At 41.5% G+C, this 26033-nt stretch overlaps 1 protein-coding gene across 3 annotated transcripts in view; it reads right to left on the bottom strand.

Moving 5' to 3' along the window:
- TENM1 (teneurin transmembrane protein 1) overlaps positions 1–26033 on the bottom strand; it is a 1265690-nt gene that overhangs the window by 101435 nt on the left and 1138222 nt on the right. For all 3 annotated transcript variants that reach the window (XM_059732824.1, XM_059732825.1, XM_059732827.1), the window contains 4 exons: positions 19564–19780; positions 11859–11978; positions 9473–9734; positions 2864–3131 (listed from right to left, as the gene is read on the bottom strand). In XM_059732824.1, coding sequence (XP_059588807.1) covers positions 2864–3131; positions 9473–9734; positions 11859–11978; positions 19564–19780 — 867 coding nt within the window. The remainder of the gene's footprint in view (positions 1–2863; positions 3132–9472; positions 9735–11858; positions 11979–19563; positions 19781–26033) is intronic.

Raw genomic sequence — 26033 nt, 5'->3', positions numbered from 1 at the left:
GGCTGTGAATTACTATCACCCAAAAGAAAGACAGAAGTGGGGGTTGAAGCATATTTCTGAATCATGGTGACTCCTGCTGGCCTCCTCCAGGTCACACAGGACCTTGTTCCGGCCTCAGTACAACATCTAAGTATAACTGGAAGATGAAAGTCTCAGTGACTAAGAGCCCCACATGAAGGTGTTGCTCGGTCTTTGCTGATGGGATTTTATCTGTCTTAGTTATACACATAACTTCCTATAATATAATATCTAGCTGCTTCACAGTTGTTGGTTTTTTTACTGTATTTGCACTCACAGCCTCTTCCTGAGCCCTAGGCCATGTCTGCATTGCATTACCAGGGCAGCTGACATCGTGCCTGCAGGCAGGGCTGTAGTTGGGCCCATAGTGCAGATGCTGCTCAGCTGGCAGGTGTTTTTCTGACAGAGTGGCATCCATACCAGGGGTGTTCCCTAAAGAACTTCATCAGCTATAGGGTCTGATCATTTTATACTCAGGTACCCATGGCAGTTTAACTTTGTAGGATAGACTAAGTCCAAGGGCATCTCTATCCATGATTCATTCCTTGTGTACCACTTTAATTCCAGAGTAAGAGTGTCCACACATGGGGTTCGTTAGGCACAGCTATTGAGATTTAAATTTGCCCCCTATCTTAATCTACCATACCTTTCAAATGCAGATAAGTCTTTATAGTTGAATCTCCCACTGTCAGCACCATTATGGTTTTCTCTCATCTTAAGAAAAAAAAAACCCCTCTATTGTTATCATTTTTGCTATAAATGTAAGATCAGGAAATTGCCTCAGTGTGAGGGGTCTGGGGAATAAGCAAATGCCACCAGACATTTCTCCAACAAAATTAAATAGCTCCTTCCAAGCATGCAAGTACATTCAGAAAGTCTATTTTTTTCCAAAAGTGTTTTCTTTTTGGATAAGATACCATAGGAAATGATTATGTGATTGTTGTTGCCAATAATCCTGAAGAAAAATGGAAGTGTTTATAGTGTTTATAATACTAAAGGCAGATGGTTATATTCCTGAGCTTATAGGACTTCAACCTGCTGTAATTTAATGTAATTAAAATGAAGTCTGAGCAGAATGCATTATTAACTATTGGTAATACACAGACACAGGGAATTATTTTGACAAAATTCACATAATGGATGTAGATAACAGTCCCCGAGTACTTTAGTCTGTCAAATTAAATAAGGCTTTATCGGAATCTAACAAGCTAAGCTAACAATGCACTTAAACATAAAGATTTCTTCTGCTTCTATTTTGTCAGAAGGGTAATTAAAATTAACCTCAAAAGAAATTGGACAAACCTTAATTAAATAAATAAAAAGGTACACACATTTCATTCCATTTTGCATGAAAATTTCTTTGTTATTTATTTAGCATTTTGCAATGGAATATATCATTTATGACATCTGTAATATAGTTATTTGGTTATTTAATTTGGAGTCTGGAAATATATTGGATCATCATTACTGGAAAGTCTTTCAAATGATCCAGAGGGGAACTGGTATATTTAATTCCTGCCCGGGGCAGGGGGTCGGACCTGATGATCTGTTTAGGTCCTTTCCGACCCCAAGCACTATGATACTATGAACTGTTTTGTATCATATTTACTAGTATTAAATTTTTTACTACTATTTTATGTCATTTTCCTATATCTTGTATTTAAATATCAACAACAGTAGAAAATATTATAATGACTTGGCTGTCCATACATGTCAAGTATATATTTTAAATCACAAAAAAAGAAGATAAGAGAGTCAGATCATTTAATACCATTCTTTTTTGTACCATGCACATGGGAATCTATATTTTATAAGTAATTGGGTGCAGATTCTACCTCTCTACTCTGAATAATTCCTTTCTCTGAGATAGTGTCTTGCACCTGTGGTACAATGTTAATTTTACCTTGCTAAAATATTGTTTCTTCACTTTTGTACACATCTTTTATAGAGTTGGTTGTCATAATATTATTCATTGCTGAAATCAGTTAGATTGCTTATGAAGGTAACACTCATTGTGAGGAACAGCAAAAGAATGAGGTCCTTAATGATTTTTATATTTTGGGTCATTTTATTTCTGTGTTATAATTTTTCTAATGGAAAGTTCCACTACTTAAAAAAATCTACTGAAGTCAATGGGACTACTCACAATACTAAGGTCTACCAGTATGATCAATGTATATGTAGGAACTATTCACAAGACAAGGTCACAGAACACAGAACAGCCACCCTTTCTGGAAAAGATATAGCGCACAAAAAATCCAATAACAAAATTCTAAATTTATAAGGAAATAGCTCGGATACATGGAAAAAGTAATTAGATTAAAGTGCATTTTCAGTAGTAAATCAGAGTAATCATTGGCCTCTGAAATGTGTAGGGTTTATTTTTACATAAACTTGTTCAAATAACAAGTGAAGAAGTTTTAACAGTTTCAGACATCAAATATAATAAGTAAAGATGCTCAAAAGTTAGAATTTAATAAACCCTAAGTGGAAATGACATTTTAAATGTCACAGCCAAAAAATGACAGAGGCAATGACACACTGAAGGTCATAGTTAGAAAGTAACATTCAGAAATATAGACAGCTGAATAGGATGCCATTAGTACATAACCATTAGAAAAGAAGAAAATGGACTTTTGAACTTAGGATGTCAAAAAGGCTTTAAAAGAGAATTGTAAGAAATAAGAAAACACAGTTTTCTAGAAAATTAACAAGTCACTTTGATTAGCTAAGAACTTCAACTCATTTAAAATTATGTTAGTTTGGCATCCTCTCTGTCAACAGTGTTTTCCTGCTTCAAATATGTTACTACTTCTATTTATCCTATTTAAATGATTCAACATACCCATTGCCTCTGCCAGACCAGAAACCTTTTGTCCATATATGTCTGTCTTATTCCAGGCAAATGTGTAGACCAGGTTGGTAGCAGCTGGAAACCACTTCTGAAGCAGACGTCCTTCAACAGCAACTATTAAATGCACTTTTGTCATTCCAGCAGGGATGGCTGCATGCGTTAAAATAATACGCAACAAAGTTTTATATCCAGGCGTCCGACTGCTCAGATAACTGAGCTTCACAAAACTGGAAGGAATTGGGATTTCCTCCTGGACCACCTTGGGAGGGGTTGAGGGGAGAAAAAAGAATCAGTTGTACATACTGTTGTTAATAATATTCCTGGCTTGGAATAGTGTCTATTTTTATTGTTCTCACCAAATGCATAGACTTTTTTATAATTCAGTTCATGATGTGTGCAGGGAACTAAAAACTGATTTCCTTGACCTGTTCTCAAGTCTGTATCAGGAATAAGGGAAAACCATCAATAACATCCAAAGCTGCTCTAAAAGAATGTCCTGCTGGATGACAGTGCATATACTTTTCTAAGTAACAGCCTTCTTTTCAAATTTTTGTATCCAGCACATATACCATGTTTCACAGTGTAGAAGTCGAGGTTTGAACCCCCCAAATTTACCTTAAATTTCCACCTCAGCTTATATGCCATATCTGGGCTTCAGGGAAGTTGGACTGGGCCCCTGGGAGGTTGGATGGCACCCGGCCAGTTAACAGCCTGCCCGGCCGGGTATGGAGCAGCACTACTGCCATGGGTGGAAGGACCAGGCCCCCTGCTGTTCAGGGACTCCCCAGCCAACCAGGAGCTTGACCCCTGGCTGCAGGGGAGCAGGTAGGGTCCACCAAAAGCAGGATTGGGCCTCTCGCCACTTCTGCCTTCAGCAGGCTCCTGTGGCTGGCAGGATTCATGGCACCACCCAGGAAGGGGCTGAATCACCCCATGGGCAGCGCAGAGTGGGGAGGCTAGGGATGTTGGACAGGGCCAGCCTCCCCACCACTGCTGGCTGACACCCCGCACTGCCCATAGAGTGAGGCAGTCCCTTCCCAGGTGGCGCCAGGTGTTCTGCTGGTTGCAGGAGCCTGCTGACAGCAGGAGTAGCGAGGGGCCCGACCCTGCTTTTGGCAGAGCCTGCCTGCCCCCCTACAGCTGGGGGGCAAGCTGCCAGGAGGGTGGGCAGCCCCTCAACTTTTGGGGGGAGCCCAGTACTTCCTTTTGCAGTGGTGGCAAACCTTGGGCAGGCTGCTAGCAGGCTGGGTGCTGTCTGACCTCCCAGGGGCCCAATCCAACTTTCCCAGAGCCCACCAGCATGACACATGGTGGACAGATACATGCATGTAATATTACCTTGCCTTAAGTTAGTATGTACTGGGTCAAGTTTGCAAAGACAGTTATATCCAAGAGAGCTATAGCTGAGTGAATCTACCCAACTCATTTTCCCTAGGGCTGCTCATTGACTTTGGGGAGTGTATGCCACTTCCTTTACTTCATTAATTTTTGTTCCCTAATATGATTAAATAAATACATATTTTTAACTTAATACAGACCATATTGCATCCTTAAGGCACTGCCCAGCTTTGACTTTAAAGTGGAGTTGTCCTAATTGTAGTGACAGAAATGATAACTTGGGGATAGTCTCTTAGTGATGGAGCAGGTAGTTAGTCAGAGACAGACAGGGAACGTTTACTAGGGCTGTGCGAAATTTCACTGGCTGTTTCATTTTGACACTGTTTTGACCGATTTTGAGGTCAAAACAGCAAAATTGGAATGAAACAAAGGCCATCAAAATAGCCTCGAAACAAAATGAGGCTGGTCGAAACATTTCAAAAGTTGAAATGTTTTGAGCATAGGCTGGGGATGGGAAGTTAGTCCAGCTGGGCTGACTTCCCATTCCCAGCACAAGATCCAGCAGGGGGGCACGGAGGCTCCGCCCCCAGCATGATACAGCGCAGGGCACAGGGAGCAGCCCAGCTGGGCTGCCTCCTGCTCCCGGCGCAATGTAGCGTGGGGGGGGGGGGACTGGAAAGCAGCCCGGCTGGGCTGCCTCCCATCCCCAGTGCTATCTAGTGCTGGGGATGGGAAGTCAGCGAAACAGCATCAAAACAGCCTTTCTGTTTCGACAGAATGTAACAGAACAGCTGTTACGACTCCAAATGAAATTTGATACTAAACTCAAGGCGAAATGGAATGGTGTTGTTTCACACAACCCTAATGTCTACATGTGAATTTAAGCACACCCAAATTGAATGTACATTAGTTTAATGCTCATTAAGACAGTTTAGGCAAGTGTCTACAATCCAAAAAGTTTTTGGAGAGTGTTAGGGACAACTTCCTGGTGCAAGTGCTGGAGCGGCCAACTACGGGCAATGCTTTTCATGACCTGCTGCTCACGAACAGGAAAAACTGCTGGGGAATGTAGTAGTGGATGGCAAGTTGGGCAGCAGTGACCACAAGATGACTGAGTTCATCCTTGCTTTCTTCAGGATCCTGGAGAGCAGCAGAGTAAGGACCCTGGACTTCAGAAAAGCAGACTTCGACTCACTCAGGGAACTCATGGGCAGGATCCCCTGGGAAGCCAGACTGAGGAGAAGAGGAGTCCAGGAGAGCTGGCTGTATTTCAAAGAAGCCTGACTGAAAGTACAGGAACAAACCATCCTGATGCACAAGAAGACTAGCAAGTATGGCAGAAGACCAGTTTGGCTTAGCGGGGAACTCTTCAGTAGACTAAGTCACAGAAAGGAAGCTTATAAGAAGTGGAACCTTGGACAAATAGATAGGGAAGACTATAAGGGCACTGCTTGGGCATGAAGTCGGGAAGGCCAAAGTGCAACTGGAGTTGCAGCTAGCAAGGGACATGAAGGGTAACAAGCAGGGTTTCTACAAGTATGTCAGTAGCAAGAGAAGGATCAGGGAAAGTGTGGGTCCCTTACTGAATGGGGGAGGCAACTTTCTGACAGAGGATGCTGAAAAGGCTGAAGTGCTCAATGCCTTTTTTATTTCAATCTTTATTGGCAAGGTTGGATCCCAGACTACTGCACCAGGCAGCACAGTTTGGGGAGGAGGTGAGCAGCCAACAGTGGTGAGAACAGGTTAGGGACTATTTAGAAAAGCTGGACATTTTCAAGTCCATGGGGCTGGATGGGATGCACCTGAGGGTGCTGAGGGAGTTGGCTGATAAGACTGCAGAGCCATTGGCCATCATCTTTGAAAACTCATAGCGATCAGGAGAGGTACTGGATGATTGGAAAAGGGCAAACATAGTGCCTATATTTAAGAAAGGGACAAAGGAGGATCCAGAGGACTAAAGACCAGTAAGCCTCATTTCAGTCCTTGGAAAAATAATGGAGCAGATCCTCAAAGAAACCATTTCTAAGCACTTGGAGGAGAAGAATGTGATTAGGAACAATCAGCATGGATTCACCAAGGGCAAGTCATGCCTGACCAACCTGACTGCCTTCTATGACAAGGTGACTAGCTCTGTGGATGTGAGCAGACCCATGGATGTGATATACCTTGATTTTAGCAAGGCTTTTGATACGGTTTCCCACAACATTCTCACAGGCAAGCTAGTATGGAAGTATGGACTGGATGAAGTATGGACTGGGCTGTAAGTTGGATAGAAAACTGGCTGGAGCATGGAGTTCAGTGGGTAGTAATCCACAGCTCAATGTTTAGTTGGCAGCCGGTATCAAGTGGAGTGTCCAAGGGGTTGGTCCTGGGGCTGGTTTTGTTCAATGTCTTCATTAATGACCTGGAAGATGGCAGACAGCGCACCCGCAGCAAGTTTGCAGATGACACAAAGCTGGGAAGAATAGCAGATATGCTGGAGGATAGGGCTAGAATTAAGAGTGACCTAGACAAACTGGAGGATTTCATGAGATTCAACAAGGACAAGTGCAAAGTCCTGCACTTAGGACGGAACAATCCCATGCATTAGTACAGGCTGGGGGCTGACTGGCTGGGCAGCAGCTCTGCAGAAAAGGACCTGGGGGCTACAGTGGACAATAAGCTGAATATGAGCCAACAGTGCGCCTTGTTGCCAAAAAGGCTAATGGCATACTGGGCTGCATTGGTAGGAATGTTGCCAGTAGGTCAAGGGAAGTGATTATTCCCCTCTATTCAGCACTGGTGAGGCCACATGTTGAGTACTGTGTTCAGTTTTGCCCGCAGAAAGGATGTGGATAAATTGGAGAAAGTCCAGCAGAGGGCAACAAAAAAGGTGAGGGGGCTGGGGGACATGACTTGAGGAAAGACAGAGGGAACTGGGCTTATTTAGTCTACAGAAGAGACGACTGAGAGGGGATTTAATAGCAGCCTTCAACTACCTGAAGGGAGGTTCTACAGAAGACGGAGCTGGACTGTTCTCAGTGGTGGCAGGTGACAGAAAAAGGAGAAATGGTCTGAAGTTGCAGCAAGGGAAGTCTAGGTTAGATATTAGGAAGAATTTTCTCACTAGGAGGGTAGTAAAACACTGGCACAGGTTACCCAGAGAGGTGGTGGAAGCTCCATACTTGGAGGTTTTCAAAATCTGCCTAGACAAAGCTTTGGCTGGGATGATCTAGTTGAGGATGGTTCTGCCTTGAGCCGGGGGTTGGACTAGACCTTCCGAGGTCCCTTTCGACACCAATTTTCTATCCAGGTATCAAATAGCCCAAATTTGCCATTTTTAATGCAGATTAAGGGCACGCACGTGCAGACACACACCCTTAATGCATATTAACTTAGGCTAATGTCACATTTAGATGTGCCCACAGAGGGTCTACAGAGGTTGCCTAGTGCTCTACCATAAAGTTCATTGATTGGTTCTTTTCATTCACATATGCCTCTGCTTATAGAACCCTATATGGGTAGGGTTTATTGATCACTACACCAGTATAGAGGGAACTTATAATGGAAATGCACTTCCCTGAGCAATATAGGCCCTTCCAAAGCAATTGAGGGCATACCTGCACTGCAAATGGAGTGTATCTCCAAGCTAGCTTTAATCTACCTTGCTCAAGTAACAGCAGCAGCGAGGATGCAGCAACCCGGGGATATGATGTGCACAACTTAAATGCCTAGAGAATGAAAGACTCTTCAAACTCCTGCTGCTGTTCCCCATAACTCTTGTTACCTTAGCTATCCTGAGTAGATTGCAGTACCTTCTTGCAGTGCAGACCTACTTTCTTTGGTGGGTGGAGGGAATGGGCGGGGGTACGAGGCATGGCGTAGGCTGCTTGGGAGAGATTTACTTCTGTACTTCCTTGCATGTCTGCTGTTGTGACACCCCCCATCAGGGGCAATGCAAGGGAATGCAGAAGCTGCTGGCATGCTCTAGCACACATACACGTGCAAGTGCCATTTGCAAATGGATCCTGTTTAGCCAGATGAAAGGCTGCAGTTGTGATTTCAGCATGCCTCTGATCACTGCTAATGAGCCAATCTGTCACAATGCTAAACCAAAGCAATTTGGAAAAAGCAATACACATTGTGTTTGGTTTACTTTTCCCAGTTTTTCCAGGCCATTTTTTGTTTCTCTAATAATAAATCATTTCAGTTCCAAACCCTTTCTCTTGCCATATTGCTACAGTAACACTGTTACAGAAATACTGCAGTACCACTGGAAGCCTGCCAGCACTTGTCGTCTCAACATATGAAATGCATTGTTGCCAGGGAATTCCTGGTCCCTTTATTGTTCCTGATTTGCAGTGTTCCCCTTTCCTCCTGCTGACATCCCAGCTGCCCCCTCTGTCACACATCTGACATCTTTCCTTACCCTCTAACAGGAGATATTTGTGCATCAGTACATTCTAACATAACACCTTCCCTCCTCTTATTTTTAAAGGGACCTTCTAGTACTGCCCTATAAAATTCAGCACCTGAAGGACCTTCAAGTGACCAAGCCAGAATATGAGTGAAGTCAACTAGAAGGCTTCTATACATAAAAAAGAAATTACTGGGGCCCTTCCTGAGTAGAAATTCAGCATTTCAATGGCGAAAAATTGGATGAAATATATCCTTATCTATAAATAACCTTCAAAATACCTATGGTACAGAACAGCTTTGCTTTGACATCATTCCTGGAATCCTAGGAAGTGAAAACCATCATTGTATTGTTGTGACCTTTTCCTATTTACATATGTCCATCAAATAATTTAAACCTGTCCCTTCAGCTCACTGTGGGTTTGAACTTTTAACCATTAAGTTGAAAAAGCTACCATTGGTTTCAATCATTCATTCAATTGGTTTTTGATTTTTTAGAACTTGCATAGTAATGACTTACATGGGTAATGTTATTTGTGCATGCAAAACAAGAACCTATCTAAATATGCAATGTTTGTATACCGTTGCGGGTTTTTTGCACAAGCCAAACCTTGGGCCAAAATTTTTGGATGCAAAAAATTGAGAGTTCAAATGTAATGAGCAGGTCCATATTCCTTTGAGACCATGGCCCATCGGGATAAAGTTCAATGTTTGTAATTCGCAATAAAATAAACAAGTTTTCCCATTCGAATTCTCAAACAAGAATGCTAGCTAACAAAGACATAAACAGGGCTTAGAAGATGGCTCTGTTTTCTAGATTTTTTTCTGTAAAAGAACATTTTACTAATTTGAAAATATCATTACTACCTGTAGCTCTGGAATGACTGTTCCTCTCTCCGGACAGGACCCTCCAAATGCCGTCAAGGGTGAAGGCAGCACAACTGGATTTGGGCTGATAAAATTACTGATGTCACAAGAAGGTGCATCTGATTGTGTTCTCTGCATGACAACTTTATCTACTACAATAAACCTATTCCAAGGCAACCACAGTGTCCTTTTCTCAGAAATGAATGGAGATCTGTCAAAAACCAGGGTAACAGAGATGCCTCCAACAGCCACAAGATCGAAACTGAAAAGACAAAATGAGATCTGGTGTCTTCTGCTGTTTCTATTATAACATAAGCAAAACATTCTGTACATCCCAATGAAAAAATCCCATACCCGCACCGTCCTTAAGATTGTGTTTGCTAAGCAAAATAACTTAAATACTTTTCTGACTCCAACACGGAGGCCATGTTGTGCCTTCCCCTCTATGAGTGCTTCTTGCATCTGTCATAAGAAAAATGTCATATTTTGCCCAATCTCCCCTTTGTGCTTACCCTAACTAGAGCAATGGGTACAAATCAGCTGTAACAACTGTGTGAAACCAGTTACTTCTTGCCTGTGTGCCAAGAAACCCCTAAGCCACAAAACGGCTGCTACTTAAACTTTGTTCGTGTCCTGCAAGTGGAGAAAGTGGCCCTGGGCCCATTCTTGCGCAAAGAAGAGGAAGGAAAAAACAAAGGAAATGAGGTAGGTTAGCAACCCCCACAGTCCAGCATGTAGAGGTTTTGGGAAAGGCTTCTGTTAATTCCCTGAATGTCACAGAAGGTCATTACAGGAGACACTCAAGGAGCAGCTGTGAAGAACTCTTGGCAGATTTGGGTCCTACCACACTGTGAGACAGAAGGCGAGCCACACACTGTCTTAGTTTTCTAAGTCTCCAACATCTACAGTCAAGTAACATAAGGTAATAGAAATAGGTACTAAACTCACTATATTATTAAATGCTTATATTATGGAGGCCTTTGATGGTAACAAACTGTGATAAGAAGTCAGACATAATTATGCATATTCCATCACAGTTCCCAAATGACACTGATTACACTCAGAGCAAAATACAGGGAGCAAATGTTAATGCGAGAGTTCTGCCAGGGATAGTGTAAATAAGAAATGATAATTAGCAACTTGCAACACTGCACTTTTAAAATCAAGGAAATGAGGTAAAATAAATATATGCTCTTTGCTATTGTCAATAAGCTAGGGTCCCTAATCAGCAAAGGCTACATTTCCCCTAACTCCCTACCCCTTTTAGATGGGATGTTCCTATGTTCTTAAAATTTTACAATGTGGAAAAAGATCATGAAGTCTCCAAAAAACCTTTGAGCTTGGGTTTGGGACTAAAGGGGTGGTTTGGAGGTCCCATTAGTGTTTTAAGGGCACATGATTGTCTTGAGCCCTGCTGGGGGCAGGTTCAAGGCGGAGCAGGAGCTGGGACACAGATGCCACAGTGCACCTTGGCTGCGGGACCAGCCAGAGTAGTGGGGTGGAAGTTGGGAAGACTAAAACCCCAACAAAGAAAGAAAGGCCTGGAGTGGCTTGGAAACAAAGGGACAAGTGTCCCACCTGAATGATGACTCAAAACCTGCAAGGCATGGGGCATGGTGTAGGGGAGGAATGGGGCCATACAATTAGCTCTTCATGCATGGACCCCCCAACACCTGAAGATCATTAGCATAAGGTCCTCCTGTGTTTTAGTAACCATTTCAATCAAGGTGAGGCGGGTGAAAGAACGGTGGACTGTCCCGAGAACAGAGTGTAAGGCATTTGCTTAGCTTTCAGGGGCTTCATGGTCACCCCGTTACAGTTTGGCAGAATATTTTTTTGCCATTCTGTTGCCGGGGAAAAAATTTTGCCCTTGTGTTTGCTTGTATTGCTCAGCTGCCATCAGTCTGTTTAAGCTCCAGACTCTGTTTTTAAGTTAAGTTTTCATGCTTGAATATGGGAGTGAAAGAGGGAAAACAAAGGATCTCATGGAAACCCTAAATGTGCAAAACTTCTCAGATGTCAAGGTGTTTGTGGAATATGCCAAGTGAACTGGAACATGTGCAGCTTCAAATAGAAAATCTCTGGAATCTACCAGTAACATCATCAGATTCCAATTCCGGGTGTGCGAATGTCTCCAAAATATTCTCGTTAACATCTACGGCATTCATATTTTCACTCTCTCTTTAGTCTTCCTTTTCCCCTTTGGTCTCCCAAACACAGACAACTCTAATTAGATGTGCTACTTGAATAGAGGACCAGATGCTGTCTGTAACCCACAAAGTGAACAGTGATGTCAATGGGAATTTTGCGCATGGATGGAGGATAGTACGTGGCCCTTAGAGGGAATGTCTAAATTAAGGAGAGGCCAGGGATAAGAGCGTCCTACCTTCCATCCTGTCGGCTGATAGTGTATCCATAATCACCGTGGTGTAGAAAACTGACATTTACTCCAACCAGGGGTGTTCCATCAACTGCTACCACCTGGCCTCGAATAACACAAGCACGTCTGCAAGGGGAAAAGCTGAATTTAATGTAAGAGAAGCACAAATGGAAAGCAAAAAAACCCCAAAAAGTGTTGACTTCACACAGTGCCTGGCTTCAGGTCAGAACACAGAACAAAATCGTAAGAAATCAGGACTATTTGTTTGTAACGGAAATGCAGATAGGCCGTGTTACATGACGTCTATGTGTTTCCAATAATGTAGCTGTACTGAGCAACTTTACAGACTCTCTTGTTAATTCTTGGTACATTCTCTAATGCATTTCAGGATAAAACTTGTCTTGCCACTGCATGGCAAGTTTAATTGAGAGTGTATTATGGTCTGCAGCTTCTTTACCACTAGCAATACATGAAAGGGTGAAACAAAAAACACACACTTGAATCTCAGATTCAAGGAATGGAGCTGGCAGTTAGAAAAAACAGCAAAACTGAGCTGATGTGATAAGGAACCAGTAAGATACATGCCTGTATGGAGCTTCAGAAAGCGACTTTTATGGAGAGGAGACCGATTTGGAGATCAAGTATGTCAGTATGAAACTAGGTAAACCTAAAGGAAGCTTAAGCAGTTACACTGTATACTTTTTTAACCCTTCAGTGCACATGTATTTCCAATTTAGACTCACCCTGGAATGCTTTCACTCACATTTGCTTACCAAGGAGATATTGAAACCTCCTGTTCTTTACATATCATCTTTGGCCACCAAAATGTAAGAGAATCTCCATTGGTGTAATACACTGCTGCCTGGGTTAGGCAGACTAAAAGCTGGTATCAACAGAACCGACTGCAGCAAGGTATACTGAGTCTAACAGAGTCAGAGTATGAAGGAGACTTATTTAATACGAGGGATCAAGAACCAGATTAAAAAAAAAAGAACTTAGGTGCAGATATGCATGAATTAGGATTTTAAAAAGTGCATAGATGTCTTAACTTCTATTCAGATGTGCTTTAGCACTAGAGGCCCTTGGCTGCCTCCACTGTCTTCATCCATTCCTGTCTCTTGTGAGCCTTTGTCCTCCAGTCATCCACCTTTAATTTCTGGAACCTGATGCTACACCATGTAGCCATCTTCATTCTGGTGTCCAGACAGCTTCCGTTTTACCGCATGCTCAGCCACTGTAGTCACTGTGCTCTGATTTCCTGCAACAGGGCTGGGTCTCTGTACAATTCATATAACTCTTTATTGGTTCTTATGTTTTCCATAAAATACTTTCAAAATGATCTAAGAGTATCTTCCTTGCTGGTGAGAGAATTCAGGTTTAACTGGCGTGGGTTATGGTTTTATGGACGTGACGCTTAATTTTCCTGGGGATGAGCTTGGATGGCAGGAGCTCATGCAATGCAAAGTAGGCTCTATTTCTGGCTTTTATTCTTCCTTTAATTTCTTCCTTTAACTTCCATTCATATACCTTTCAAAAACCAACCGAGATTCTCAGCCAGATTCTCAGTTTACTGACACAATTTCACTGACACCACGGATCACGCTCAATGTGTCTAATTACATCATTTTAACCTTTTGTTGATTTTTGGTAAACATTTTATATAAATGCCCTCTTGAAACACATTCTCAGTCAAGACGCTTACGCTCCGAGTTAAATATCTGAACCGTTTTAAAGAAGAGATGCATTTAGCCAACTTAAACAAACAGGATTTCAGGGGAAATTGTTTTCTTGTTGCTTCTCTTTTTTTCAAACTAAAATGTCACTGACGGGTTTGCAGTGGGTCTCTGTAGAGGTTTTTGATCTTTGCAGTGATGTGACAATGAAAAATGCGCACACACACGTGGAAAGAACAGTTTATGTTTTTAAGAGTCTAAAAATCAGAGAATTAGTAGCTGAATCTAGTGAGAGGAATTGATTGTGATAAAAGGCAACTGGTCGAGCAACCCGGAGATTGCAAATTGAAGCTCTGACCGGTTCTATTCTATTGTCCAAAGTGCTCTGGCAGGACATCATTTATATCTAAACCAGCTGTCCCAGCTACCCATGCTGAAGGCATGAAGCTATTACCAGAGGGATCTTGGCTGTTATAAATTAGCTCTTTCATAGGTGTCTCAAAGCCCCTGTTGCCTGTTCTGGTAGACTGATTTGACAGTTGTTAAGAACATCCCAGTTAAGGAGTGATGTGTTGCCATTACCCTACTTGTCTTTCAATTATACTTATACATTTAATTTTAACTTTGTTTGATTTTGTACGGTCATGTAGATGATCTGCACCTAAATCTGATCTCATGCTGGCAAAACCCAAGAGTTTCTCAAAAATCAGTGGTGTTACATCGTTGTCTGAACCATGCCCCTGTACGTAGAAAGACTGCGCTAGAGTCAATTACTTCTAGATCTCTTGGAAAAAAAACAATTACTAGTTGTTATTGCGTTCTCATAAGGCATCTGCAAACTTGTCTTTTCTCTTCCTAATCTTTTCATATTGCAAATTTCTGAAGTTTACAAAGCACATTGACTTACGAGATAAAGTTTCATCAGAGTCATCACTATTCTGGGCATTATTTCAGTATTCCTCTGTTTGTTCACTCATTCATCCTGCTCCTCATTCCACACAGACTTGCCTTTTGACTCTGCTCCTTCTTCATATTTTATGAAACATGCAGATTTCTGTGATAACAACTCATCAAAGTCTTCATTATTCCCCTTATTGTCTTCCTTTTGCTCTACTCATTCATTTTTGCTTCTCATTACTCATAAATAATGTTCAGAGACTTATCTTTCAACTCTTACTTTTTTATTCAACGTATTTTATGATCCACACACATTTACAGTATGTGATAAAGACTCATAAAACTCATTATTCTACATGTATCTGTATTGAAATGTCTTTGTAATCTATTAGACTTTAAATGTTCTAAGCCTTTCTTTATATTGCTACATTTGTCCTCATTATTTACTGTATTTTATCATCCTTTTCTAACTAAAGGAGTCCTCCTTTTTTGGCCCTCTCTCTTGGATTAAAAGGACCTACAGGACTTCTTGGAATAATAGCAATTGGTTAAAATTAGTTTCAAGTTTTATGTTGATCACATGCATTTTAAGCTTTTTCAGTTCCTTTATTTTGGACAGCCATTATCTCTACCAGAGCTCTGGTTAAAAACACCAAACCAAAGAAAATGAAACAACTACCTCCCCCTCCCTGCCCTTCCAAACAGTAAGCAGGCAGATTCTCTCTCCTTCCAAAATGCCTGGTCATCTTGCATAGCTCACTTGCAGGGCATACTTGGTCCCCAGGGGCCTTGTTATTTGCAGGGGATCTCTACTTTATCAGAGCTTTTAGGAAGCCGTTTCCTGCAGTGGTGTCACTTTCCACTCACCTGCCATTTCATGCTTCACAGGCTTCAATATTCACCCTATTTCTGAAGGACTCTGTTTGAGACCCTGATGCTCTTACTATTTCCATCATTTGTCATGTAACAGTCTCTCCAGAGCTGCAGCCTCCTTCTTCCATTCTCACCTCCTAACATTTATTCCACACACTCATCCCTGCACATTTTTCACTCCTTATGTTGGGTTAATAACCAGGAGCGTGAGGCCTTTCTTTCAGCTCATCGTTGGTTTTTTTTTTGCGACGAGAACGTGACTTTGAACTAGGGAGTCAAAGCTATTCTCATTGTGCAGTAACTTAGCTATTTTTGAGAGGTGCTGTAGAGCCTGTCTTCTGTTTTTGCATCCTGTACAAGGGGAGGAAAGTGTCTTTGATAATAAGCTACCTTAGTCTCCTCAAATACAAAAAAAAGTTTCTATTCCCTTAGCAGGCCGTACTAAATCTGCAACTCCAGAGGGAGCAGTTGCTTTTTGAGAGGAGGCACAGTGGTTACCAGTGGCTTAAGAGAAGTAGATATTCTTTGTACATGTTTCCTGGGTTAGTCCGCACTTGACTGAGGATTTCATTTGGCCATCAGCCAGTTTGTATGACATCCCTAATTTAAAATAGCCATACGCTTCCATATAAATCATTCTGGCTGCATTCTTCTACTGTTCGAAAAGTATTTTGTCCTTCCATCACCATTCTCTGCTACCCTGTACTTGTTATTATGTGCCATTTTCTTCCTGTTTTAAACTTCCAGTATTCATCGGGCACCTCAGACTGTGATATTAACCTCATACTTCTTGTGAGGTACTTTCTTAAGAAAGTTTGGGCCTATTCACAAGTGTCATATTGCCCCCAAAATGTCATTTATTATATTGTGTATTTCTGATTAAAATCTTCACTCAGACACAGTGAGTTTAGGACAAGTAAAGTACATTCATTTCTTCCTGCAGACAATGTTGCCCTGAGCAGCCTTCAGAGGGGGTAATTAATTTAGTGCCAAGCACTGGAACATATTTTTTGTAGGCAATTTGCAATGAGTCAAATAGCGTGGGCCAGCTGCGTGCATTAAAAAAAAAGGAAAGAAAACAAAGCAGGCAAAGTAGCTTAATAAGCTTAAAGTACTGTACACTTTAAATATAAAGCACTAAAGCCATTCTTGCTGTAAACAGGTATATTTCCATATGCCAGGAATTTACTGGGACCTCCTTTACACATTTCCTTGCTGAACTTGGACACTTACAGGTAACAAGTAAAGTTTTGATGCAACACAACAACATGCTCTTAGAGGAACCAGCTAGCACAGTCTGTGCCAAGGTCAGCTGCAGAACAGACTTCAGTCCAAGCTGAATACGTTGCAGTGACCCAATCTTGAGCAAGTGAAAGGCATGAAACAACAGTGAGATTGTATACATGACACCCCCCTCCCCCCCAGCCGCTCCAGCATCACAGTCAGATACACACGGAAAAGGAAAGACACCTTGGCTATTGCTCAAACAAGGTCCTCTAAAGCTAAACAGGTATGTAAGAAGACTCTGGACCTTCAAGAAGGCTTACGCAAGGCAAGCAAGCAATTTCTGTCTGGTATATAGACATATATCTTAACCATATTTTCTGGCTGTCATCCCCAACCTACCAACTTGAATTGGTCGTCTTTGGATTCAAACTTACTCAGCTCTTATCTGTCCTCCGTGCCACCCAGACAGTAAACCACTGAACTGAGCCACATAAACCAACAGTGAAGAAAACAACAGGCAGCACATTAGATACACTGCAAACCAGGTTTCCTCACTAATTCTCCAAATGGTCTTATGCATTTGTTGAACAAGGCAGAGTAACCAGCTAGAATCCCACAGTAGAGGACCATCAAAAAGGGGACCATTGCTGCTTGAGACTTCATGGAGAGAAACAGAGCCACTCAACAGATTTCCATCTGCTCCTCCCAAGGACTCCCACTGAGTCCCCAGTATCTGATGATCAGTGGTATCGATCACAGCTAACAGATGAAATCGTATCAGAACAGACCCATGATCTTCAGCCAGCTGGGAGAAAAACATTAAAAAAAAATCCCAAGTAGGGCATTTGTTTATCCTGTACCTAGAAAAACTGAAGCATTTAGATGCTGTAAGAGTTGTCTTGCTACAGTCTTGTCATTGTCAATGCTCCTCTCAGTGAAGCTGTTCCTCTGTGATCCTTAAGCAAGACACCGACAAATTTTAATAATATCAGACTTAGGAGCTCATCAGCTCCTTACTGGTCTGCAGCATCCTGAAAAGACTATGCCATCTGTGCCACGAAGTTCCCTAAACACTTCCAGGGCACCACTGGATGCTGTTGCTAAATGATGATGAAGATGATGATGATGAAGTCAGAGTCTCCTCAGAGACTCATCCTGCTTCTGCCAGTGCAGTTTGATCTGAGACCTCATGATTTTCTTTGTAAAACAAAATAGTACTTCATTGGATCTTGAGTCAGCCTCTGAATGAGGCATCAGTGCCCAATTTACCTAGCACATCAATGACATCCGTTGGGCAAGATCTGCCAGATGTTACAGAAGAAAAAAATGTTTCATATGTTAAGAATTTGAAGTCTTTATGCTAGTTTGAACATTTTCTTCTTGACCTTTCTAATTCAATGATTGCAAATCATCTATAGACTATGCAGAGGATGATGCTGGAATACTGTCAGGCCAGTGAAGATTTTTTTAAAAGCCAACCATCAACCATCAATAGATGGTTGGTTTATTGGAGAGATAATTCTGTCCCCTAGAGCTTTGTGTAGCCTCTTCTCTTTCATTAGCTACTAAGGAGTACCCATGAAACAGGCCACCATTATTGTCCACACTCCAAAAGCCCTCCAGATGCCAGGTAAAACGTGAGGACTTTTAAATCCAAGTTACATTGTATCAATGACGGCAGTCTGAAAAGATTAGCTCTTTATATCTATGTGAACCATGTTCGATTACTTGCATGCAACCCTGCTGCTAGCATTTCTAATGTCACAAGATATCATCCAACCTACTGTACTGCTCACCTTCTGGTTCTTGTGGTTGTTTTGATGAGGGACACGTTGGGTTTAAAGACTTCTGTTTTAAACAGCCATATACTGTGTTAAATATGCACAGTCCAGGATATTGTACTGGGTACAAGAGAGTGATTTACACAGCAAGGGCCTGGGGTTGCCATATAGGTGCACTTCAGCTCATGTAGCATTGTTCTACATATTTATAACATCCTCTTGCATTATTCATTGTGATTAAATGTTTAGGTAGTTCAGATCAATAAAGATTTTGTTTACGTATTTACATTATTAAAAAGTAATACGTCAAGAGAGAGCACACTGAATTTGTGTGCAGATATGTTTGCAGTGAACACACCGTGTTTATGTAAAGAGCAAAAACCAACCCAACAGCATCCACATTACTGGGGGTTGGATTATCTAACATTCTGGCTGAGACAGTGGCCTGAATATGGTTAGGTGATGTAAGGAGATTTGTGGATGTCTTCGTTGGTATAAGAGTTACAACTTCCTAGGGTGAAATGATGAATAAAAACCTATTTGCCTCTATATTTCAGATTTACTCACTTTTCTCAAGAGTAAAGTATATGTAACTGGGTCTGTTGAGCCCGTACCTGCCCCTCCCTGTTCTCTATTTCTTTCCTGTTAAAGAACACCACAACCTCACAAGTACATAGAACTGACTCTCATTTTGGAGATCACACTGTTCCAGTTGCATGACAATTAAAGAGTAAAATAGCAAACTGTATCCTTTTTTAATGATACGTGCTGACTCCACCTGCTAATCAGGTTATGGGGCATTTGCCACATGAATAAGGAAAATACGTACACTTAGGTACATTACAAGCTTCTAAACTCTGTTGGAGCAGGGAGCTGGCTGGATAAGGCACGGATGAGTCCAGCCCAGTCTCTTATTCCCTGTCCCTGGTTTCTCTCTCACATGCAGGGCAGAATTGTGAAATGATAACAATTCATTATTTCTCATGTTCCCAGACAACAGAGTATTTTATCTCCTATGATAGTCAAACCATTATAAAAAATTCTGCAGGTTAGGAGGTCAGAGCTAGCACTGTAGGAGGGCAAGCTCCCAAGTTGCTAGAATCTCAAAATAGTTTATTATTCTTTTCATTATTTTTTAGACATCAATAATGTAGAGAAAAGATTTCCAAGAGAACTTTGGTATCAAAAGCTCTGCTATTAAAATAATTTCAGCACAGTGTTCACTGTTCAGAAAGCTCTTTCATTACAAATGAAACTTACCTGCTATCAAATGAGACATCTCCTGGGATCACGTGAGTGCTCTCCTTCCCAATGAGGAATTTGATTCGATCATAAAAGAGCCTCGGAGGATGCTGAGAGAAGGGAGGCTGGCTATGCTGAATGAGGTCAAGGGGATCAGGTGAACCTTGGCAGAGAGGACTTGCATAGCAATTGCTCTGCTGACAACAATCAGGATCTACACAGTCTGTCAAGCCATCTGAAAAAGGATAAAGCAAAGTTCAGAAAACAGAATGGTGTTTAGAAGAAACCTGCTAGCAGGCAGGGGACAGCGAGTATCTAATCATGCCATTCAGAAGGATACACAGGCTTAATCTCAGCAAAGCAGCTGAAAACAGACTTAAGGGAAGACATATCTTCCTCTCCAATTATAAGCATTGCCCATTACACCTGACAAAATCTCTATCAAGAGACCCTGTGGACCAAGTTCTAAGAAAGAGTATGACTTGCCTTCATTATTGTTCAGATGAGAGAAGAAAACTGTACTGCTGATTAAAGATCCCTGCATTTTTTTAGGCCCATGTTTTTTTTTAATGCTCTAGGCTGCTTTACCAGCATGTACTTTTACCTATATTGAACTGAATCCAGGAGGGCTTGAGACTTCTTTTGTGTGAGGCATTGCAGATACACGATGCTTGATGCAGTCTCTGCCCCCAAGAGCTTAAACTTCCAGGGTCTTTCTACCGGATGCTTTTCCATTAGTATCCATGGAAGCAAACTTGAGAATCAAGGCAAAGCAATTCCCCCATTTCAAATTTTCAGTTAGGGAAACAAGACAAATGAGGTTAAGATTCCTCAAAGAGTCTCTATTTTACATGTAAATTTTTGCAACTGTATTTATTCACTGGTGCAAGTTTTATTTTAAAACCCTTCAAGCACCCAACTTGTACTTAAGTCAATGGCAGTTCTGTGCCTAAGCACCTCAGGGCCAATCTGCTTCTATTAAGCAACTACTTAGATCTCTAACTGGTCTAAACTGTGCACACAGTTATTTGCATGCAAAAAAGGGAGGGCTGAGACTCAGACCCAACAAATACAGGTTGTGAATGATACTTTAAAAGGTCAGATTGAATAAGAATAAAAAAAAAAATCTACAAACACCTTGTCACAGATAACATACATTCTGTGGCTCACCATTTGCTAATTCATTTGGACCGGCAGATGCATCAATGTGCATGAAATAAAATCAAAGCACGGTATGCCCCCAAAGTGACATTTTTTTATTTGTATTTTTAGCAATGCTAGTCTTTATGAATGCTGAGTCACCGCTTTACTGGGTTGATTTCCCTTGTGTTCAAATTGGACTGCTATGGGATCAGCACACTGCCAGATACTTTGACTTCATTGTTTGGCTTTTCACATCCTGTTCTCACCAACACTTTACATTTTGATGCCTATAAACCCAAAGGCCCTTAAGGCAACTAGCTACGGAAGGCAATGCGAGTTTTGACATAGACTTTAACAGGTACAGCATAAGGCTCTTGGATTATGAACCCTTTCTCGGCAGGCCCCACTTTGCTCAATAGAGCATAAAGCACTGCATGAGTGCTCGATAAATAATAGTATAAAATATTCACTGAGCAAGGGAAGCAGAAGTCTATTCATAAAACCTAAGGCTGGATGATGAAATGGACATACCTGGAATCTGACACTCCTTGCCGTCCTTGAACAAAGGAACTGTTTGGCTAAGCAAAAATATATTAAGAAATCTTTTTCATCACAGCTGGAGAACTAGATGGATTAGACTCGTGAAGATGCCCCAAGGACACCTGTAAACAGCTAGCAATAATATCGTGCTCCTGAGCTGCAGCTTGGTGCACCTGTTTGGTGGACCCTGGTGTTTTGGAGCAGCTCTACGGTATTTAGATGTCTTTAAGGAATGGCCAGTGCATAATGGTATTGGTCAGGCTGAATATTGTTGCAACTGTCCCGACAAACTCACCCAGCCTTTTGGGGTGAATGTAGGCAGAAAGAGAGAGTGAGCAAGTGAAAAAAATACTGCCTGTTGTTTGCTTTCTCCTATGCTCAGGGGAAAACTAGACCTTATATACTCTTTGTAAGGAAACAAGACTGCACCCAAGAAGAACTGGGCTTCATCATCAGCTCCTCTTCCCAGCGGAAACAACTTAAAGGAGCACAGATGCCGACTAACCATTTGGATGACAGAGGGGCTCGACCGTGTGCCAGCCCAGGGCTGTCCAGAAATGTAGCAGCAGGGGAGCAGCAACTCATGTTGCCATTGCTCCCCCGTCGCCAAATTTTCAGACCAAGGGAGAGACCCAGAGGTCGGATGAGATGGCCTTGTGTCTGCTGCTTAGGCTGGACGTTGAGAACTCCCTTTCTAGAATCAGGCATATTCGTGGAAGCTAAGAGCTTGTCCATATGGGAAAAACTGACCAAAACAGCTTTTGTTAAATAAGCTTGGGAAGCAAATTAATAAACTAAATTGAAAAAAAAAGCACTTTTGCTCCAGATTAATAGGTCTACTGTGGGAGGATAGCTTCTGCCACAGTAGAAAGTCTGGCTAATTTTCCCCTGTAGACAAGTCTATACAGGAGGGGGAGGGAGAGAGGGGGGAAGGGAAGTGAACTAGCTTGATTCTTCTATTTGTGCAAGAAAAAAAATCACTTAAAATTCATAGAAAGATCTGAGATTGAAGATGTGCTTTAAGTGACTATTCTCTATGGCAATTTGGTTTCAAAATGATACAAAGGACATGCTATCTAAATGCCCTGAAAATCCTCTCTCTGACAAAATTCTCACTGGCTCCTATGGAGGTTTTGCCTGAATAAATACGAAAATAAATTGCTCTCTTTAGTCTTTGTTGTTCTGATCAACAGGTCACATACCTGGGAACAAGTGCCTGGCATTCAGAGCACACATAGGAAGAATTCAAGCTAAAGGAAAATGATTTCCCAGTTTTCCAAGCAGACTCAATTTTCATCATGCTTTTTGCAAAGCAAGAATGACTGTGTCTTTAACAAGAGTCAGTTTGAGTGGGATTTCTGCTGTCCTTAAAGCAGTGTCTTGTGTTTGTTTTGTCTCCACCTGGTTTCACTGATTCATTTTCTTTTTTAGCTCTCAAGACTATAAACCATAGGCACAAATACAAGCAGAGAAAAAAGCAATTGTCACGCTGCAAAGGATGGAGCTTTTCAGGTGATGGATTAATACTGGTGGCTTCTGTCACTATAGAAATAAAATCTATTTTCCCATCTGGCTACTTTTACTGTTTGGTCAATGAGGAGATATTCTATTCTGATTTTAATTCTCCTCTCAATCACAAAGAAAATGAAGTAGAGGAAAAGGGCTAGGCTCTGAAGAAATGGACTGCAGGACAGCTGTACTGATGGGCAGAAGCTTAAGACACATCATGCGCTCTGCGTCCCCATACAGCTCACTTGCATCCAGGCTATTGCTGATTGTGTGTGGCAATTATATCCTAGAGTTGGATGAACAAAGGGGTTTTTTTTTTCCGGTTTGGCAGCCAACCTCGGAAACAGGGGGAAAAGAAGTGCTTGGGCTGAATTGAAACAGAATTGTTTCAGTTTAGTTAGTGAAACACATAACTAAACACAAATAATTTTGAATCAATTGAAAAAAATGTATGCAACCCAAAACAAACAAACATTTCCAGCTTTCCTGAAATGAGACATTTTATTTTATAATATGTTCTCCCTGTCCCCATTTTTTTCAGGCAAAATGACATGCTGAATTTAACCTGAATTTGCAAAATGTTTCAGGTTCCTTTGCCCCACCTCAGAAAATCTCATTTCTCAGAAATTTACTATTTATTCAAAACAAAACAAAACAAAAAAACCCACCCAGCTCTATTACAGCGTGTCATTAACTCTGACATGGGATTGGAGACTTTGGCCACATGTGACATCACTCCAAACCGTCTTGCCTGACTGTGTAGATCTCTCTGGGCTCATTAACACAGCAGGAACGAAGCCAGGGCAAAAGCTTTCAGGATTCATTCCTATATTTGCAGGTTTTTTTCCTAAAAATGTAGACCCTGCCACTTTCGAGAAAATGTTTTGAGGATCTTTTTCTCAATGGTAGCTGCTGTTTGCTTCTAAAACTGAGAATCTATATACGCGAAAAAGGAATCTAGAGAAAAGAAAATGCAGAAGGGTTGAGAGGCTCTTTTGATGCCTGGAAGCTGATGTACAGATTGGACACCAGAATTTTAAATGGTCTTAATGTGCATGTACAATTTATGGAGGAGATTGAGAGATGTGGCATCTCGAGTGACATGACAGGGGACAATTACGGTAATACACATTCACTTAACCCGTGCAGTAAAAGCAAATCAGTTTCAACAAGCCAGCGGTCTCCAAATTCTAATTAAAAACAGGACAGAAACCTAATTTATATACTCCAGAGTTTAACTTAACTCGCAACTTTGTAAACATGACAAATATATTATTTTCCAAACAAATCAATCAATCATCATTTTGGTAAGTACAAGGAACTGACTATTAAAAGCCCCTCTATGTGTTAAGAAACAGCAAGGTTCCTATTAAATCTAGAGCGACAACAGTTACAGACAGCAAAAATTGTAATTCGTATGGCGGGAGATGCAGTATACTGAAGATTCGACTGTCAATTATCACAATGGACAACACAGCAGATGGGCAAACTTAAATGTATCACAGAGGTGTAAATGACTGGGATTTGCTATTAGCATTTCTTCTTCTTTTAATGTAAGAAGCAGTGAAGCACAACTGCCAGTCTAGTATATAATATTGTAGAATAAGAAGCCAGTAATTCTGGTTTAGACTCCTCAAAATGCAAAGAGTACTCCTAGCAAACTTCATGCTTACACATCCTTCGGATACCTAAGTCTGGGATAGGAGAAGTGATGACAGAGTGGGAATTTTTGTATTTTCAGTAAATACTTCAGACAAAGCACTCCAGCACAACTCCTGTAACACAGTCCCCAAAGAGCAACTTGGGGCAAAACCAACATTTAAAATACCCCTAAATAATTAAACGCCCAGCAAAAAGCACAGCATACAAAAGCAAAAGGCCAAATTCTGCTCTCAGATGCACTGTCCCCTGGCATCACAGTAACTAAGAGAATCTGGGAGGTGATTTTTTTCCCCTCACTTTATTGGGGGAGTGATCCTTTCAGACATGCCTCTGCAGGCATTGTATCCATTAATGCTTTTAATTTGCATCAAGATCTCACAAAAAGTTGTTCAAAGAACATATCTTCACATACACACTGGCTTGTTTTAACATTACTAAATGAATGCTATATGAGCATCCCCAGGATTCATTAGAAGTGACGCAGATGAACTTTTCCAGGACATCTGTATCCTACTGCAGATGTGATTCTGCTGTACAGGTTTCCCTCACTTTATGCGGGTTCTGTATGTGCGAATTTGCTCATATGTGATGACCCTTTTTACACCAAAAATTTGTTATATGAGAGATAAATTCACTCTTATGAGATTAGTGCGGTGGAAGCCTGCAGTCAGCTGGTTTGGCAGCGCATTGTGGGAGTGACATGCACCAAATATAGTCTCCTGTGTGGATCTGTGCTCCTCGCTCGCTGTCTGCTACACGCATTTCTGTAGCTGCCATCCACATGATGATAATGCCCTGTGGTTGTGTGCATGGTTGTGTGCACTGTCTGCTGTTGGCGAGTACCAAAATTGTCTTGTAAACGTGGTAGAAATGGGTCTGGGGGTCAGTACAGCCGAGGTCTTGGAACGTACCCTATTTGTTACATTGTAAAGTGGGTTCTCTTTAAGTGAATTCGAGTTATGTGCCGTTTTCTAGGAATGCATGTACAGCATAAAGAGAGGGAAACCTGTAGTCTTTAAAAGCTCTGTGATGGGAGCAGTGCAATCGCACGTGGGATGCAACACATTCCCGCAGACAACCTCCGTTGGCTGGTCACATTGGGCACAACGGCATGGATTCCCCAATTCATTGCTCCCTGTCTGGGGAGTACAGAGGGTGAGTGAAGGGTCTGAAACTGTGTTAATATCTTATGGGGAACGCCTTCTCTAACTCGAGACCACGATGCCGTCCAAAATGCTTATTAAGCAAGTTGAAACACTTCTATTTACTGACTGTCTATGTCTTCTACTTTAAGAATAGCAAATTATACAACATTTGGGGCAAGCACCAAGCAGAAAATGTATTTCCTATTTATCACACTTGAGTTTTATAGGTACTGCAAAACATTAATATTTATATCACATCCCCGAGAAAATAAAACACCATTTGGAAAACGAAAAGGCATTTTGTTAACTGTGGAGTCATCCTATTTGCTAACATAAAAACTAATGAAAAGAACATAAATTGAATCAAACATACAGGTCCTAACATGAGAAGCTCTGGGCCCATTCACTTGTTTCTACATTTAGCCTTAGTTTCTTGTATTTTATGTTGGCATGGATACATCTCAGAAACTAATATTCTTGCAGATTTAA

The sequence above is a fragment of the Alligator mississippiensis genome, chromosome 8, assembly GCF_030867095.1.
Source record: "Alligator mississippiensis isolate rAllMis1 chromosome 8, rAllMis1, whole genome shotgun sequence".
Taxonomy (NCBI): domain Eukaryota; kingdom Metazoa; phylum Chordata; order Crocodylia; family Alligatoridae; genus Alligator; species Alligator mississippiensis.
Note: the sequence above shows the minus strand (reverse complement) of the source record. Positions and strands in the feature narration are given on the sequence as shown.